Raw genomic sequence first — 16,658 nt, forward strand, 5'->3', positions numbered from 1 at the left:
AGCCTCAACAGCCCGGGCTCAAGTGATCCTCCCACCTCAGACTCCCAAGTAGCTGGGGCTATAGGCAGAGGGCACAACACCCAGCTAATTTTTAAATTTTTGGTAAAGACAGGATTTCACCATGTTGCCTAGGCTGATCTCGAACTCCTGAACTCAAGTGATCCGCCGCCTTGGCCTCCCAAAGTGCTGGGATTATAGGCAGGAGGCACTGTGCCTGATTGTAGATTTTTTAAAAATTTACCATATACTTGCAAATGAAATAATCTGATTGTCTGGAGGTTCCGAAGAGTTCAATGAAGATGATGAAAGAAACACTATAAAAACATAACCTGGGAGGAGCTTGACAACTGTTTGGCATCATTGTTCTGTCTTCCTACTTAGAAGTCTTTTCTTCTGAGTCCACATTGAAAATAGACAGTATCTCTTCACTAGTGGGTAAAATTACTAAGAACTGAGGATAAGCTAGAGATATCCTTCTGCCAAGTCAAGGCATAGCTGGAATTCATGCCGTGATTTTCATCCAACACGTTGAACAACTGATCCCAGCAGCCAGGCATCGGCCATAGTGGCTCCACCATTAGCAAAGATCAGTGTTTAACGGTGATGGTTTTGATCTCAGTGAAGAAGTCGTAAGAGTCCTTGGCTCCTTCTCTACCTATTCCAGAACTCTTCATCCCCCCGAAAGGAAGGTTCAGCTCCCTGATGAGCCAGCAGTTGGTCCAGACCAAGCCAGACTGCAGCTTCTTAGCCACCCGGTGGACACGTCCCACATTGCTGGACCACACAGTAGCTGCCAGCCCATACTTAACGTTGTTGGCTCTTTCAATCACCTCCTCTTCGCTATCAAAGGGGACGACACACGTCACTGGACCAAATATCTCTTCCGTCATGCAGCAGGATTCATCCTTAATGTCTGTTATCACCGTGGGAAGCATGAAGTAGCCTGCCTGGCTCCTGGCGGGGAGGTTCAACTTATCCACCCCCTCCCCGCACCAAATCTGGGCACCTTCAGCAAGAGCTCTCTTGACGTAACTTCTGACCTGCGTGGGTAAAGATCATAATTAGCAATGTCTTACCATGTGGCTTCACACAAATCAGCAGAAAAGTCAATGTTTTCTAATCGGCTCAGAAGGTCATTCCTAAGAAATCTAGGGTCAATTATCTTATCACTCAGCTGCTAAGCAGGAGGGCAGAGGTGCTCCAAGCATCATTTGGGCATTCACCTTTCATACATAAGTGAGGGAAGTAATTATTTAATGTCTAAGTGCCAGGAACTCAGATAAGTGCTTTTCATACAATCTCAGTTGATTGCCTCAAAACATTATTAGCTATTGTTAATCTATTATTATCTTCTATTTGCTGATAGTATAATTGAGTGTGAAAAATATAAATGGTTCATAGAGCTAATAAACAGTAAAGTTAGAATTCACACTCATGTATATTCTGTAGCTAAATACACGAAGAAAATTTTCTCCCTTTTTGGAAGCTATGTCCATTGCAGAAAATGGGAAGAAAAAGATGTGTAAGATTTAGTTAAAGGCCAGAATGCCCTTTAATAGATGAGCTTCCAGAACAAATCATTTCTAATTTCTAGTCTCATTACTGAATATACTCTGAAAATATACCTAGGTAATATATTTTAGCTAACTATAATGGGAAATAAATTATGTAGCAAGTTAACTCGTAATAATTATACATATAAATAAACATTGTTGAAGTCACAATTATATGTTTTTCTACCCCAAGGGGTGTATTATAAGCAAAAGAGAAGTGTAAAAGTAGCCCTAAAAATTAAAAATGTAGAACAGCAGTAAAGAAGCAAACCAAAAACAGGGTAAATTTCACGATAATGTTTTGGATTTTTACTTATCTATCGAGAATTCTGCCCCAGGATTACGTTAGAACTCCATTATAGAACTGTATTCAGTATAGAACTATATTCAGTGTAGAACTATATTCAGTGTAGAACTATATGTATATTTTCCATGTAAAATAGAGGTAATATTATTCTATTATTAAATTTGCTCCAGGTTTGTAGAATTAATAAGCCATGAAGTTAAAGACTTTTTTGGAGACAGTGTCTCACTCTGTCACCCAGGCTGCAATGCAGTGGCACGACCATGGCTTGCTGCAGCCTTGAAGACTCCTGGACTGAAGAGATTCTCCCACCTCAGCCTCTCGAGTAGCTGAGACTATAGACACAAATCATCATGTCTAATTCATTTTGTTTAAATTCCTAAAGAGATGGGGTCTTGCTATGTTGCCCAGGCTGGTCTTCAACTCCTGGTCTCAGGTGATCCGCCCAAAGTGTTGGGATTACAGGAATGAACCGCCACACCCAGCTCAAGACTTTTTTTAAAAAGTAGAACATTTGATACAGATTTATATTCCCTTCCATTAACCTCCACCCCCAACATCCATAGTGATCTCGAAGTTTTCCCAGAATATATGCTATTCTAGTTTGTGGGTAGAAACTAAAATAAGTTTGTACCTCTCTTGATCCCTACTCTCTTTCTTTTTTTGAAACTAACTCATCCACATTAATTAAAAGGCTCCAAAGGTGAGTGTCCTGTGTGAACAGGGGAATTGAGGTGCAGCTGTCCGGAGGCCCTGCTGGGATGCAGTGGCTGGACTTCATCAATGATTCAGCACAGCACAAGGAGTACCTGGCTTTAGACCATTATGTCTGAATGAGATCACATGATTTATCTCTCAGAAGCTCTTGGAATAATAAAAGATAAAGAGAAGTGTCAGTCTTCAAATTGTGAACTTATCAAAACATTTAATATCTAAGGTGACACACTAATTGAATTCATTTCCTAGAGAAAGTATGACTAGATGATATCTACCCTAGCAGCCTGGGAACAGAGATTTTCAATAAATTCTGGGGGGGGGTGGGGGGGTGGAGAACAAAACCATGACTAGTAATATGCTATAAATGTAAGAAATTATGATACAATTTTTTCTTCAGGAGAGAGAATAGTTAGTACTCAGTAGCTTTAGACATAAAATCAGAGCACAGGCGTTAGAAGAGTAACCCCGAGAGCCAAGCTGTATTCAAACCCCAGTTCACCCGTTTACTAGCTGAGGGCTTTTAGATGTCCTATGCCTCAGTTTCCTTATCTGAAACATAGAATTACCACAGTCACTAATTCATAGGGCTCTTGAGAGAATTAAATAAAATAATATATACAAAAGATTTAGCATAATGCCTGGTACATAGTAAGCCTTTTTGACTGTCAGCCTCTGTTGTTATTGACGATGTTGGTGATGACAATGAAATGACTGACCCGACACTTATTAGCAGAGAGACCTCAGAGACACCCCTCATTCTGTAGGTCAGGTTTTTTATCTGATCAAAGGGGACAGGAAACTGCAACAGTGGGCCTTGGTTAGGTCTGAATCTTGGCCCTAGCAGGGGATACACCCGTCAGCTTTTTCTGTGCTGCCTCCAGTCTCATTGTAAACCCTGCAGAATTATCTCTGTATAGTTGCCTGCATCTTTAGGCAGACAGGTACACAGCCAGATCCTCCAGAGTGTCAAGTAGGGAAGGATTCAGGAGGTAGAAAGAAAAACAAAAAGCAACCCTGCGAAAAGGCAAATGGAGCCTTATCTTCAATCCACAAGGATAGAATTCCCTGCAGGTTACTAAGCATTCCATGGAGTCACTGGGACCCTGGGAAATCATACCTCCATTTAGGAGCATGTTCTATCTCCATAAGTCCTTGAGCCCTCAGCCATTACAAAACAACTTGTACATATTCTAATTGGATTCTTTTGCCAACGGCATTGCCACCTATTGCAGCAATCACGCAGAGGTAGGACGGACACGAAAACTCCAGACTCCACATGGCCAATTTGATTTGGAGAAGACAAAAACACACCGTAGGGGCAGAGAGGGCTGGCATGCCGATGGCAGCCCGGTCTTCTTGGGCACTCAGCCCCAAAGCTTTCTGGGGTAACACGAGGAAAGATGACCATCAGCAGAGGGCAGCCGCTGCCTCCTCCAGCAAAGATGGTTTGGCACACAGAACTTAAGAGTCACAATCTGAAGAGACCATACTTAACATTTCTCTAGGTGTTTCTATTAGCTGTCTCCCAAAAGGCAGAGACAGCAGTGCTTTCTCACGAGAACTCAGCTGAAAGCCTCATGAGGAGCCCAGCTGGTGGGAGGCTCACTCAGTGTAAAGCCATATCTCATTTCATCTGTGCACACACTCAGAGTGAAGCAGTGAGGATGGCAGATGCCCAGTGATCCTCTAAGCCACAGGAAGATGGGGTCAGCAGACTGTTTCTCAGCAGAAGGTAGATCCTCCTGAGGCTTTATACAGAGGAGGCATTGCGGGCAGAGCTGAGAGGAGTCCTACTCTATGTGGGAGGGATCGAACAGAGAGGATGACAAAACAAGGCAAGCTACATAGATACCAGCAGTTTTAGATGTGCTGTGGTTATGGAAATACTATCCTTATTGTTTTTCTCTTAAAAAACTTGGCTGCTGATAAGTACCATTTTCAAGTTTTCAACAGTGAATAAGTTTCTTTTTTTTTTTTCCTTTTTTTTGAGACAGAGTCTCACTCTTGTCACTCAGGCTGGAATGCAATAGTGCGATCTTGGCTCACTGCAACCTCTGCCTCTCGGGTTCAAGAGATTCTCCTGCCTCAGCCTCCCGAGTAGCTGGGGCTACAGGTGTGAGCCACCATGCCCAGCTAATTTTTGTATTTTTAGTAGAAACGGGGTTTCACCATGTTGGCCAGGCTGGTCTCAAACTCCTAACCTCAAGTGATCCGCCCTCCTTGGCCTCCCAAAGTGCTGCGATTACAGGCATGAGCCACTGTGCCCGATCTAACAGTGAATAACTTTTTAAACATGTCCAAAATCTTTCCCCTTTGAAGCAGTGGAATTTTGGAGCTTTCTGAGATGAGTACAAACTATTTAGCTATACTTAGTTTTAATAAGAATAGTTGCTGAAAAATTATTTTCTATAAGGATCAAGCAGAAAATCAAAAGTAGTTGATTGAAAAGTCTTCAGTTGAGTTAATAGTAACATGCTAGTTTCTTAGCATGAACAGATGTACCTTAGGACTGTAAGATGCCAACAACGGGAAAAACTGGGTGAGTGGATATAAAAATTCTCTGCCTTATCTTTGAAACATTCTATAAATCTTAAATTATTACAAAGTAGAAGGATTATTTTATTTTTTGAGACAGCATCTCACTGTCGCCCAGGCTGGAATTCAGTGGCGTGATTTCAGCTCACTGCAACCTTGACCTCCTGGGGTTCAGGTGATCCTCCTGCCTCAGCCTCCTGAGTAGCTGGGACTACAGGCATGCACTACCACGCCTGGCTAAATTTTTTTGTATAATTTTTAGAGACAGGGTTTTACCATGTTGCCCAGGCTGCTCCTGTGATCTTCCCAGGGCTCAAGTGATCTTCCTGCCTTGGCGTCCCAAAGTGCTAGGATTACAGGCATGAGTCACCATGCCCAACGAAGATTTATTTTAAAAAAAAGAAAAAGAAAAAGAAAAGAAAAGAAAAACTGACTGAGAGAGAAAGTGTTCAATGGTAAAAATATCTAGGGGCTTTCAAAAGTTTTGTTTAAAAGATAAATATGAGTTTATGGCCTTATATTTTAATGTGGTCAGAAAAAAATTGGTAACTACTAAGATTCATCATTTCCAAAGTGATGCATGGCACCTAAGTATACTAAATTGAAATGATATTAAGATAATACAACTAACATGTGAAACAGATGCTTGATTTTCAGGCATAATTTGGTTCAATAGAAGATGGCATTTCTGGACTTAGATACGTCCAAGAGAAGCTGGCACCATGTCTAGGGCTTTGCCAATATTTCAAGTTTTAAAAATATTGAATAAAATAAGTGGTTTAGATCTATTAGAAATCTTGGTTTTTGTCCACAGCTTCTGCAGCTGTGATGCTAGAAATAATGAGGAATGAGAAATGAGGAATAGTGGCCTTCCCATTTCTCCTTCCTTTAGGGGAAGATGGGGTTGGTAAAAACACAGTGTATAAGATGGGGTGATGGAAGCACTACGTTAAGGCAAATTTATTATTAGGGAGGTGCAAGGGATGAAAATTAGTTGTAAAAATATTAGGAGCTCCAACACGAGAATCTTTTTCCTGGGAGTCATTGTGGTCAAGCCCAGCAAAGTACTCTAGGTCCCCTGATTCCCTGCATGAACAGCTTGGAGCTGGCCAGAACAAGGTGAGCCCTAGGGAAACCAAGCTCTCCCTGCATGTCTTAGTCTGGATTCAGATAAGAACTTGCTTGACAAAATCCAAATAGAGAGCTGGGCTGAGGCAGGAGGGCCGGCCAGAGAGCGACACATCTTCAGAAACTCAGAGTAGGGTGTCCCTCCCACATGTATGCCTGTGCTTCTGGGACATGAACTTGCAAACTGAGTCCTCTGCTACCATCTGCCACGGACAGAGTCCTCACACATATTTGCCTGATAACAAAAACTATCACAAGAGACTCTACCAAAACCACAACCTTGCACAAAGGCCACCGCAACCTTGCCCCAAAAATTGTCCGTTCAGCCTTGGATGGGTACTCCCATTTAATAATAAATCACCCTTATTATTGATCCTTGTAGCCAACGATAATTGTTTCAAAGCAACATTCTGTCACCTTCCTCATTTGCCCTTTAAAAACCCTCGTCTTCCTTTACCTCCCTGGCTATGCCCAGAATCCATCACAACACGCATATCCCAGTTCATAATCTTCTGGCATTAATTCCCAAAGAAAGTCGCTTTTATTTTCTTTAGAGAGTCCTTCTCTATGTTGTTATTTTAGGTTGAAAGATTCTAACCACAAACCTACTGAAGAAAAGGTAATCTAGGTCTTCTCTGTGGAGTCACTCATAGACACAATGTTCAGGGTATATATTTTACTCTAGGGAAAAATATGGATATTTTATGCTGAAGTATTCTGACACCTAAACTTGCTAAATTCTGTGTTTATTTTATGGGTGATGAAAAGTAGGAATCACCAAAACACAAAGCTAAAGTTTAAGAATTTGGGAGGCATTCCAAATGTGAATGGTGTCTATAACTAAAATGTGTTATAATAGAAATATTTTGGTACCTTTTTAATAAGTTGATTCTTGAGAAACACAAGGACAGTGGAGAAATATGAACCTGCAGAAATTTTTTCACTTGTATATTTGTAGTAATGCTATAGAAATCTGAAATTATTTTTGATAATAATCTAGATGTAATTTTTATATTCCTAAATTGGCATTTAAAAAGTTAGATTTGTATACTCTTGAGGTATTAAAGATCCATATTTAACCAAATGTTTTCAGAAAACTAGAGTTAGATACCAAAACTACTTGTGACCTAAACTGGAATCACCAATACTTGTACCAATGGTGAGCAGTTAAAGAGGAATTTCAAGCCAAACCTCAAACGCATGTATGTGTCTATATAGCCCCTTTATCATTGGTATGATTTAGTGATCAGTGATACTAGAGGCTCCAGGCTCGGATTGTTCAAGCATTTTCTTGGAGAAAGGCTGGGTTCTAGTTTTTGTATTTATTTTGTTTTTCCTTTCAGAGTCGTGATGCTGAGTCATGCTGGCCAGAGATGGCCAGGACCTGTGCATTTTGGACCGAATTCCAGGTAGTTTAATCTAAGGATCAAAAAAAAAAAAAAAAATTCAAAGAAAATGGATACCTTAAATTTGGGGGATATACTGTAACTGGAACACATCATGTGGTGTTAATTCAGTCATTCGCCCAACAAATACTATGCACCTACTATGTTCCAGGAGCCTTCTAGAGTCTAAAGATACAGCAATGAATGAAATAGACCAAGAAGCTGACATTCTAGTCCAGAGAAGATAGTCAGTAAAGGGGTAAGACATATATATTGCATGTCAGATGACAGTAAGAACCATGGAGAAAAATAAAGCTCCAAAGAAGCCAAAGTTTTACAAGGTACCACTGTGTATAGGGTAGGCAGGAAAGCCATCATTCAGGTGACATCTACTCTAAGAAGGGGAAGGAGAGAGCCATGCATACATCAGAAGGAAGAGCATTCCAGGCAGCATGAGCAACAAGAGCAACCTCCAAGAAGGAGGAGGGTGCCTGGTATTCCTCAGGAAGAACAGGGAGGCCAGTATGCAGGAGTGGAATGAGGAAAGGGAAGGGTCACAGAGGTAATGGGAAAGATTGTAGCCAGTTTCTTAGGTTATTCTAAAGACTTAGGCATTGACTGTGAGTAACATGGGGTATGACCATACACAGCATGACACATCATCACCGGTGATGAAATTACTATGATATTAGAGCAAGGTTTAAAAGGTAATTTCGCTACATTAGAAATGTCAGCATGGGCTCAGGAGCCTTCTGTTGTTGCTGTTGTCGCTGTTGCTGTTTGAGACAGGGTCTCATTCTGTGGCCCAGACTGGAGGGCAGTAGCGGAATCTGCAGCCTCCACTTTCCAGGCTCAAGTGATTCTCCTGCCTCTGCCTCCCAAATAGCTGGGATTATAGGTGTGCACCACCACTGCCTGGCTAATTTTTGTGTTTTTAGTAGAGACGGGGTTTCACCATGTTGGTCAGGCTGGTCTTGAACTCCTCACCTGAAATGATCCACCCGCCTCAGCCTTCCAAACTGCTGGGATTACAGGCATAAGCCAATGCACCCAGCCAGGACCCTTCTTAAAAAAGGCAGTGTGGCCAGGCGTAGTGGCTCACACCTTTAATCCCAGCACTTTGGGAGGCCAAGGTGGGCAGATCACCTGAAGTCAGGAGATCAAGATCAGCCTGGCCAACATGGTGAAACCCTGTCTCAACTAAAAATACAAATATTAGCTGGGCGTGGTGGCACACACCTGGAGTCCCAGCTACTTGGGAGGCTGAGGCAGGAGAATTGTTTGAACCCAGGAGGTGGAGGTTGCAGTGAGCCCAGATCGTGCCATTGCACTCCAGCCTAGGTGACAGAGTGAGACTCCATCTCAAAACAATAAATAAACAAAAATTAAAAATAAAAAAAGGGCAGTGTGTGTGAAGCATCACAAGGTTTTAAGCCACCTCTTCTTGACCTCTTCTTGGATGTCATTAAGCTACTTGTTATGTCATAGGAAATCCCCTAATGGTCACCCTTAAGCTCAAACGCTGGCCTTGATCACCATTCTCCACTGAAAGGAACCAAGGCTCAGTAGAGAGAGGTCTTGTTGTCCATGTGTAGCAGAGCAATTGAGACCACCTGAGGCCGCCTGTTGTCACAGGACAGAGATGCCTACAGGTGGGCCTCCGGTGGGCTCAGAAGGACAAGAGAGCAGGTTAAAGAGGGGGCTCCTGGAGTGGTTTTAAAGGTGAGGGCATGTGGCCTATTTAGTGCTGCATTTCATAAACACATAGAATCTGCAATCTATGCCAATTACTAGAACTCATTAGCGTCTTAAGTCATCACAATACTAAATATTTAATTCTCCAATAGTGGCTCATTTCAGCTTAGTACATGTTAAAAAATAATAATAATAAGAAGAAACCTCCTGTGGCCAAGGAGGAACATACTGGGCATCAAAAATATTGTATGAAAGTCCACAGGAATTACAACATATTGAAGACAAATTATTTAGAGTGTCACAGAGAAAAGCCATAGCTACCAATATGAGTCAAAGTGTGGCATCGATTTCTCTCTCTTACACACACACAGACAGAGAGAGAGACAGAGAGAGAGAGATCATTCAACTGATACAAAAAGTTGCTACTTCTATTTGTTTCACTAATATATATTCTCTCACTGGGTAACTAAAATAGTTATTATGGTAGCGACTAAAATAGAAAAAAATAGTGTATCTGTTGAGTTGATACAGAAAGAACTTTGAAATTCTGAGTGAGCGAATTGCACAGGAACCTCACCCTGCAGTATTGCCTGAACCTGCTGAAAGGTACTCTAGGAGGTTAACTTTTGTTCCACCCCTTCCTGTTTCCCAGGAAGCGATCGGGGGCATACTAACATTGTTTTTCACCAGTCATTTGCAAGTGTGGGCAGGCAGGCAGGGAGCCCTAGTGTCCAAAAGAGCCAGAATGAGAGAGAACAGGGGAGTCTCTTGCACCTGGAAAATCTTCACTCCGTGCAGGACCATCAACAGCTATTGGTCTCACTGGACATTTGGCGGACCATTGTCTATGTACCCACAATCCTGTAGGTAAATTTCGCTGGAGAAAAAGACGCCATGCTGGTCAGCCTCACTTTCAGTAAATGACTACACGCCTCAAGTGAGCCCTTTGAGCTGCTCTGCTAATAACTGGGTCATTTTCCAGTTCTGTTCTCATGACCTACTGCGAGATGATTTCATACCCTCTCCTTCCTCCTGAAACCTTCCACACCTTTTCCCCTCCTCACCCTGATGCCTATTTCACTGAGAAAACAGAAGAAATAAGGACAGGCCTTCAAGCTACTTCATCTTTCCATCTGCAAGCAACTGTGTTGCAGTGTCCTGAAAGTCAAAGTTAAATATAGTCAATGTGGGAGTGCACTGTGCAGTGTCAGGGATTTCTACAAACTTACGTAAATGCTCTGTCTCTCATTGGCTGGCTGATGGGGACAAGTTTCCCTCAGTGGCCCTGAGCTGAAAGCAGAGGCCTTCTGACTCCAAAATGTATGACTTATTTTGGGAGTCACATCTGGTTATAAATTAAAATAACCCTAAATTGCAGTCAAGGGCCAGATCTGCTTTTCTTAAAAAATGACCCTAAAGATCTGAGTTTCATCAATCACTCAGAGACTATCAGTGGTTTCTTCCAGATGGGCTACCCCGGTCCCCCACTGACTAAGGACGACACAATTTGGACTGTTTGTGTTGGCACTTCTGGCTATAAACCAGAGGCAGACCTCTTCCAAAGAGAATGCTTGCCTATGGAAATCACTGGCACTCTTCCACATCACCCTTATTAGCTGACCTTTCTGTTTTGAAATTTGGCTTCCCCTCTCTACTGGTGGTATCTCCACGCTGACTTCTCAAGTTCATTAATTTCATGTGGATGCACTTTCACCGGGACTGCATTTGCATATTCTTATCCACAGTGTCTAGACTCTGTGTCCAAAAATGGGGTAGTAACTAACAATATTTCAGAGTCTGATGTGTGCAATGCTCATACTGAGCTTCTCTTCAAATAAGAACTTATTCTGTAACTTACATGGCAGAAATTTACTCACTTTCTCCAAATGTGCTTTACTTATCAGAGCACCCATGCTGGCCAATGGATCAGAGGGAATGCCGACTTTCCACTTTCTGGTAGCTTCTACAAATCTCTTTAAAAATTCAGTGTAGATGCTCTTCTGGACAAAGATCCTGCTGGTACAGAGACAGATTTCACCCTGCCAAGAATGAGAATAGGGACAAGGCTGGAGACACTCTCCTTCATGGATAGAGCACTCCGTACTTTTGAGTACCTGCCATGTATCAGGCGCTGGTCTAGGCAATGGGCTACAATGGTAAATAAGACAAAGTCCCCACCATGTGGAACACATAGTCTTGTGGGAAAGACAAACAAAAACACAAGTACAAAAACTCGATAAATAATATAACTTCAGGTTGTGATCAAAGCCATAAAAGAAAATTAAGCAGAGAATGGGAACGGAAACTGACGGCAGGGGCAGGGGCAGCTGTTTTACAGAAGGGAGTCATGGGGGGCATGTGCAAAGAGGGGGTATTCGCCTGGAATCTTGACTGATGTGAAGCCATGAGACGGGAGAAGATCTGGAGGCGGGGAATTCTTCAGAGTAAGTACAGAGGACCTGCAGCAGGAATGAGCTGGTGTGCATGAGGAAAAGCAGCTGGTGGGGCTGAGGCTGGAAGAGGAGGCAGGGACAGGAAGTGCATGGTAGGAGAGGAGGTCAGGAGGCTAGCAAGGCTCTATTGTGCAGTCTTGTAGTTTCATAAAGAGATTATGTTTTATTCTCAGTATCATGAAAAAATGAGGGAAGGTTTTAAGCATCAGAATGATACGATCAGATTTACATTTTAACATGCTCATTCTGGGAAAACAGGATGGAAGGAAACAAGTGTAGGAACAGAGCAGAGGAGTTAAGAGAATATTCCAGAAGTCCAGATGCGTGTAGGTAGCTGGGACCAGGGAGGCATCCATGGAGATGCAGAGAAGTGAAAAGGACCCACTGAGTTCAACAGGTTCTTCCAGGGGCCCAGGACCTCCGAAAAGTGATGAAGCTGGCACAGATGCACCGGAGAAGTGATGGGATTCAGGATATACCTTAAAGACAGAACCAACAGGACCTGTCGATGGAAAGAGAGGGCAAGAACAAGAGTAGGCCGCACAGGGATTGGGGGTGCTGTTCCCTGGAAGGGCAGACTTGAGGTGGGAAGAGGATTGGTATTGCAAGGAAGGGAGAGGGAGGGAAATGAGAGCTCTGCTTTGGACACGCTGGGTTTCAGATGCCTCACAAACATCAAATAGAGATGCTGAGTGTGCAGGGGAGGGGTTATAACAGATTTCTCAGTGAAAAATAACCCTATCATTTGAATATAGCATGTAACAGTTTACAAACCACATTCTAGACTTTCAAAGCATCATTTATGCATGACAAGTACATAAATGCATAAACATTTTCACCATGTTTGTGTTTGACTTCACAAAAATCCTAGGAAACAGAAGCCTCCTGATTGTCCTGGTATTTGTACAAAGATTCATTGTCCAGATTAAACCATTAATGTTTTGAAATAATATATTCTTTCTGCAACCAGGATTGCTGTTAGGATCATCTCCATATCTAGCTTGGGAAATGTCTAAACACTTGATACTTTCATTTGCACAAGTGCCCTGTGACATCAGGGAAGGAGAGCATGACCAAGAGGCTAGAGGGGTTCACCCGGTTCCCTGTTGCTCAGTGCCCAGAAAGCATCGGTAAGCATACCAAGATGCCCAGAAGAAAGACTTTGGAGAGAGTAAGAAAAGGATAGTATCATTCACTGAGTGCCTATCGTCAAGCCAGACACTGCGCAGGGTGCTTTCCTCATTATAAATAATTCCGTAGCCTGTTAGCTTTTCCAGTTTACAGTTAGGAAAAAATGTTTTGAATTAGTACATGTCCAAGGTCACACAGAGATGCTTCAAAAAAGCCAATTACATTCAATTAAGGAAGAAATATGCACGACATAGAATTCATTGCTCAGCTAAATCAAGCTGCTTTATTTATTTTGCCTAAAATCCATTTGTGACCTTGGATTAGCCAATGAGTTAGGTATATGTCTCTTTCCCCATTGACATTTTAAAACACTCCCAAAAGGAAGGTTATCTGGGCAAACTCAAATCCTTGCACAATTCTGGTAGGAGAGAAGCTTACACTTCTTATCTCCATGCTCAGAATTTGTTTTTTTGTTTTGTTTTTGAGATGGAGTCTTGCTCTTGTCACCCAGGCTGGAGTACAGAGGTGCAATCTTGGCTCACTGCAATCTCCGCCTCCTGGTTTTAAGAGATTCTCCTGCCTGAGCCTCCCAAGTAGCTGAGATTACAGGTGCCCACCGCTATGCCCAGCTAATTTTTGTATTTTTAGTAGAGACGGGGTTTTGCCATGTTGGCCAGGCTGGTCTCGAACTCCTGACCTCAGTTGATCCACCCACCTCGGCCTCCCAAAGTGCTGGGACTACAGGTGTGAGTCACCATGCCCAGCTCCTCAGAATTTGTTTAGTACAGAGTTTAGCTTTCTCTCATCTTAGTTTCTCAGTCCACAAAATTTGTCACTCTGTTGTTGTCTCTAAGCCATGAAAACACTTGGTTTAATTGTTCACTTGAAACTTGCTTAATGGTTAAATTAGTTGTATTGTAAAAGTACATTGTCTATTTATCCAGAAACTATCTTTCTAGCCACTTCAAGAGTTACAGTGAGAGAAATAATTACACTTATGATTATCATGAAGATAATAATTGAAAGTAACATTTGTCACTCTATACTCATGAAAACCCTGTTAGAAGACATCATTATTGTTCACATGATTTTATCAGTGAAGCAATGCAGGTTCAAAAGTTTATGCAATATTCAATGTCACCTGAGTTAGCTCAATACACATATCTCTCATTTCACTGCTCTTTCCTTCTGTGAAGTTCTAAGTCTTTGGCCTATATCTTTATTCTCTGTTAAAATAAAAATATCCTTTGAAGAAAATCATCCAGTGTTTATGTACATCTGCTATATCCTAGGCAGTATTCTAAGCATTGACACTGAAAATACCACACAAAAGCAGGCACCGTTTCCATCTTCTTGCAACCTACTGTTTAGTTGATCTGGTCTAGTGTTCTTAACTCTTTGGAATGCCATAACCTTAAAGAATCTGCCAAAAACTACAGAGCCCAGAGAAATATCTGTTATGTAATTTCAGAAGCTACAACGATGCCCTGAAGCTGATCCATGAATCCACGCCGAGAAATCTTCTCTAGTCAGTTTCAGGTATTTGGAACTCAGTGTATGAATGCATTTGGAATACTTTTGAAATGAGAGTAAGATTTACTGGGAATAGGACATTTGAACCACAAGCAAAGACAAGGTTTAAGAAAAGAATAAAAGACAAGACAGGGCAACTGTGTGAATAAAGAAATGGAGATGCTCGGAGCAGCAAAATCAATCATTCCACCCCCGGCTGGTGCCTGATAAAAGCTGTGCAACTCAAGAAGAGGAGTTTGCTGAACAGAAGCCGTGACTCCACCGGGCCACCAATTAATGTTCAAATTGAGCAGAGAGTTAAGGGAATCACACAATGTACTGATCCTGCCTTCACGGAAATGGCACTGGATTGAGTTGCTTGCTCCAGGCATTGCACTGTGATGAACCAGATCCAGCTTGACAGGGCCATGGAGGAGAGGGAGAAGAACCCCAGGGGACATACCTGGTTGGCAAAGCTGGACCTGACGGTTGCCGGAATGCACTCATCCAGGTTGGCGTCCTCGAAGATGATGGCAGGATTCTTGCCCCCCAGCTCCAGGGAGAGCTTCTTGCAGTGTGGAGCGCTCAGCTGGGTGATCCGCTCGGCGGTGGGCTGGCTCCCGGTGAAGGAGATCAGGGGCACCTCTGGATGGGACACCAGGGCCTCACCCACCCTGGGCCCAGTTCCAAACACAATATTGACCACACCTGGTGGAACACCTGGATAGGAAACAATATCAGTTATAGTAATTCTCGGTATGTTGAAGAGTTCAAGTTACATGGAAATTCTCCTTGAAAGTCCAATCGCTTGAATGGGAGTGGGTGGGGATGGAGGAAGCACTTGGGTTTTACAACACTTGGAACTTTCATGACTGCCTCTGGTTTAATAGCAAAGCAAAACCCACAGAGTCACCTCAGCCCACAGTACACACCAGGTAGGATCCCACCAGATGCTTTGCCCTAGAGAGACGCAGGGTGGAACATATTTTAGGTGATTCGTTCCATAATACTGGCTAGGCCTTAGGGCTTGAGGATGCAGAGATAGTCTCAGGCAGGTCAAGCCCACTAGGGGAGCAGCCCCCTGCTCCATCTTGGTGTCCAGGAGTCACAATGCAGTGTGAAAATGTTAAGTAGAGAGGTGTATACACGCTGCAGAGGAGCAAAGAAGAAATCGACTTATCTTGGCCCAGGGAAGAAGGGCGAGGCTCCCAGGGAGGGTGGGTTTTAGGTTGGAAGTCCTGTGCACCATGCTTATAAACAACATCACAACACTGTAGGGCCAACTTACAAGTACCACAAACAACCAAAAATGGGTGTCCCAATCTTTTCTATCACAAGACCCTGCTACCCTGTATATTTGTGCATTTATGCATGTGTTTTCTTTTTTATTATTTTATTTTATTTTTGAGATGGAGTCTGGCTCTATCGCCAAGGCTGGAGTGCAGTGGCGCCATCTTGGCTCACTGCAACCTCCGCCTCCCGGGTTCAAAAGATTCTCCTGCCCTCAGCCTTCCGAGTTGCTAGGGTTACAGGCATGCACCACCATGCCTGGCTAAATTTTGTATCTTTAGTAGAGAGGGGATTTCATCATGTTGTCCAGGCTGGTCTCGAACTCCTGACCTCAAGTGATCTGCCCACCTCAGCCTCCCAAAGTACTAGGATTACAGGCATGAGCCACTGTACCCGGCCTATCCATGTGTTTTCTGGACTTACTTGTTCATTGCCTGCACACAACTAGAAGGTACACTAGCTAAGGGCAGAAACAGTATCTGTTCTTTGCTCTCCGTTGTATACTCTGTGCCACAGCCTAGTTTGGCATTGAGAAATAAAAATAAAATCCTAAGCTCCCCCAGTTCACTGAATAGACCCTCTCTTGGCCAAAGGGATACCAGAGAAACCTTAAAAACTGAATTCCCAGCCATTATAGGATGAGAGGTCAAACACGCCGTAGTATGACCCTTCCTTATTAATCTTTAACCAGAATTCTTTCCTGAGTGTAAGCAGAAGCCAGCTCTAAAAAACAAGAAATGAACAACCTATTCCTTTATCGCCTTTAGCTAAACATCTGAAACTGCAACCAAATTTTCCTCCCTCTTTGCAGTTTAGATGTGGCAGCTCACCAGTCTCACAACGCATCCCTTCCTAAAAACTGACCACCATCTCTGGACTGGTTTTGGCCGACTGCCGAGGGTATGTCATGAGGGTTTTCATGTCCTCTGCTTCACCTTTTGACGTCAGATGACCA

At 42.9% G+C, this 16,658-nt stretch overlaps 1 protein-coding gene across 4 annotated transcripts in view; it reads right to left on the minus strand.

Annotated features, from left to right (window-relative positions):
- Positions 1–234: 234 nt before the first annotated feature.
- Positions 235–16,658, minus strand: part of LOC105465655 (aldehyde dehydrogenase 8 family member A1) — a 31,050-nt gene continuing 14,626 nt past the window's right edge. For 2 of the 4 annotated variants that reach the window (XM_011714203.3, XM_011714204.3), the window contains 3 exons: positions 14,877–15,133; positions 11,195–11,356; positions 235–1,040 (listed from right to left, as the gene is read on the minus strand). In XM_011714203.3, the coding sequence (XP_011712505.2) occupies positions 588–1,040; positions 11,195–11,356; positions 14,877–15,133 (872 nt within the window). In that variant the 3' untranslated portion in view covers positions 235–587. The remainder of the gene's footprint in view (positions 1,041–11,194; positions 11,357–14,876; positions 15,134–16,658) is intronic. The other 2 variants (XM_011714205.3, XM_011714206.3) reach the window with 1 other exon arrangement.

Source organism: Macaca nemestrina, chromosome 5 (assembly GCF_043159975.1).
Source record: "Macaca nemestrina isolate mMacNem1 chromosome 5, mMacNem.hap1, whole genome shotgun sequence".
Taxonomy (NCBI): domain Eukaryota; kingdom Metazoa; phylum Chordata; class Mammalia; order Primates; family Cercopithecidae; genus Macaca; species Macaca nemestrina.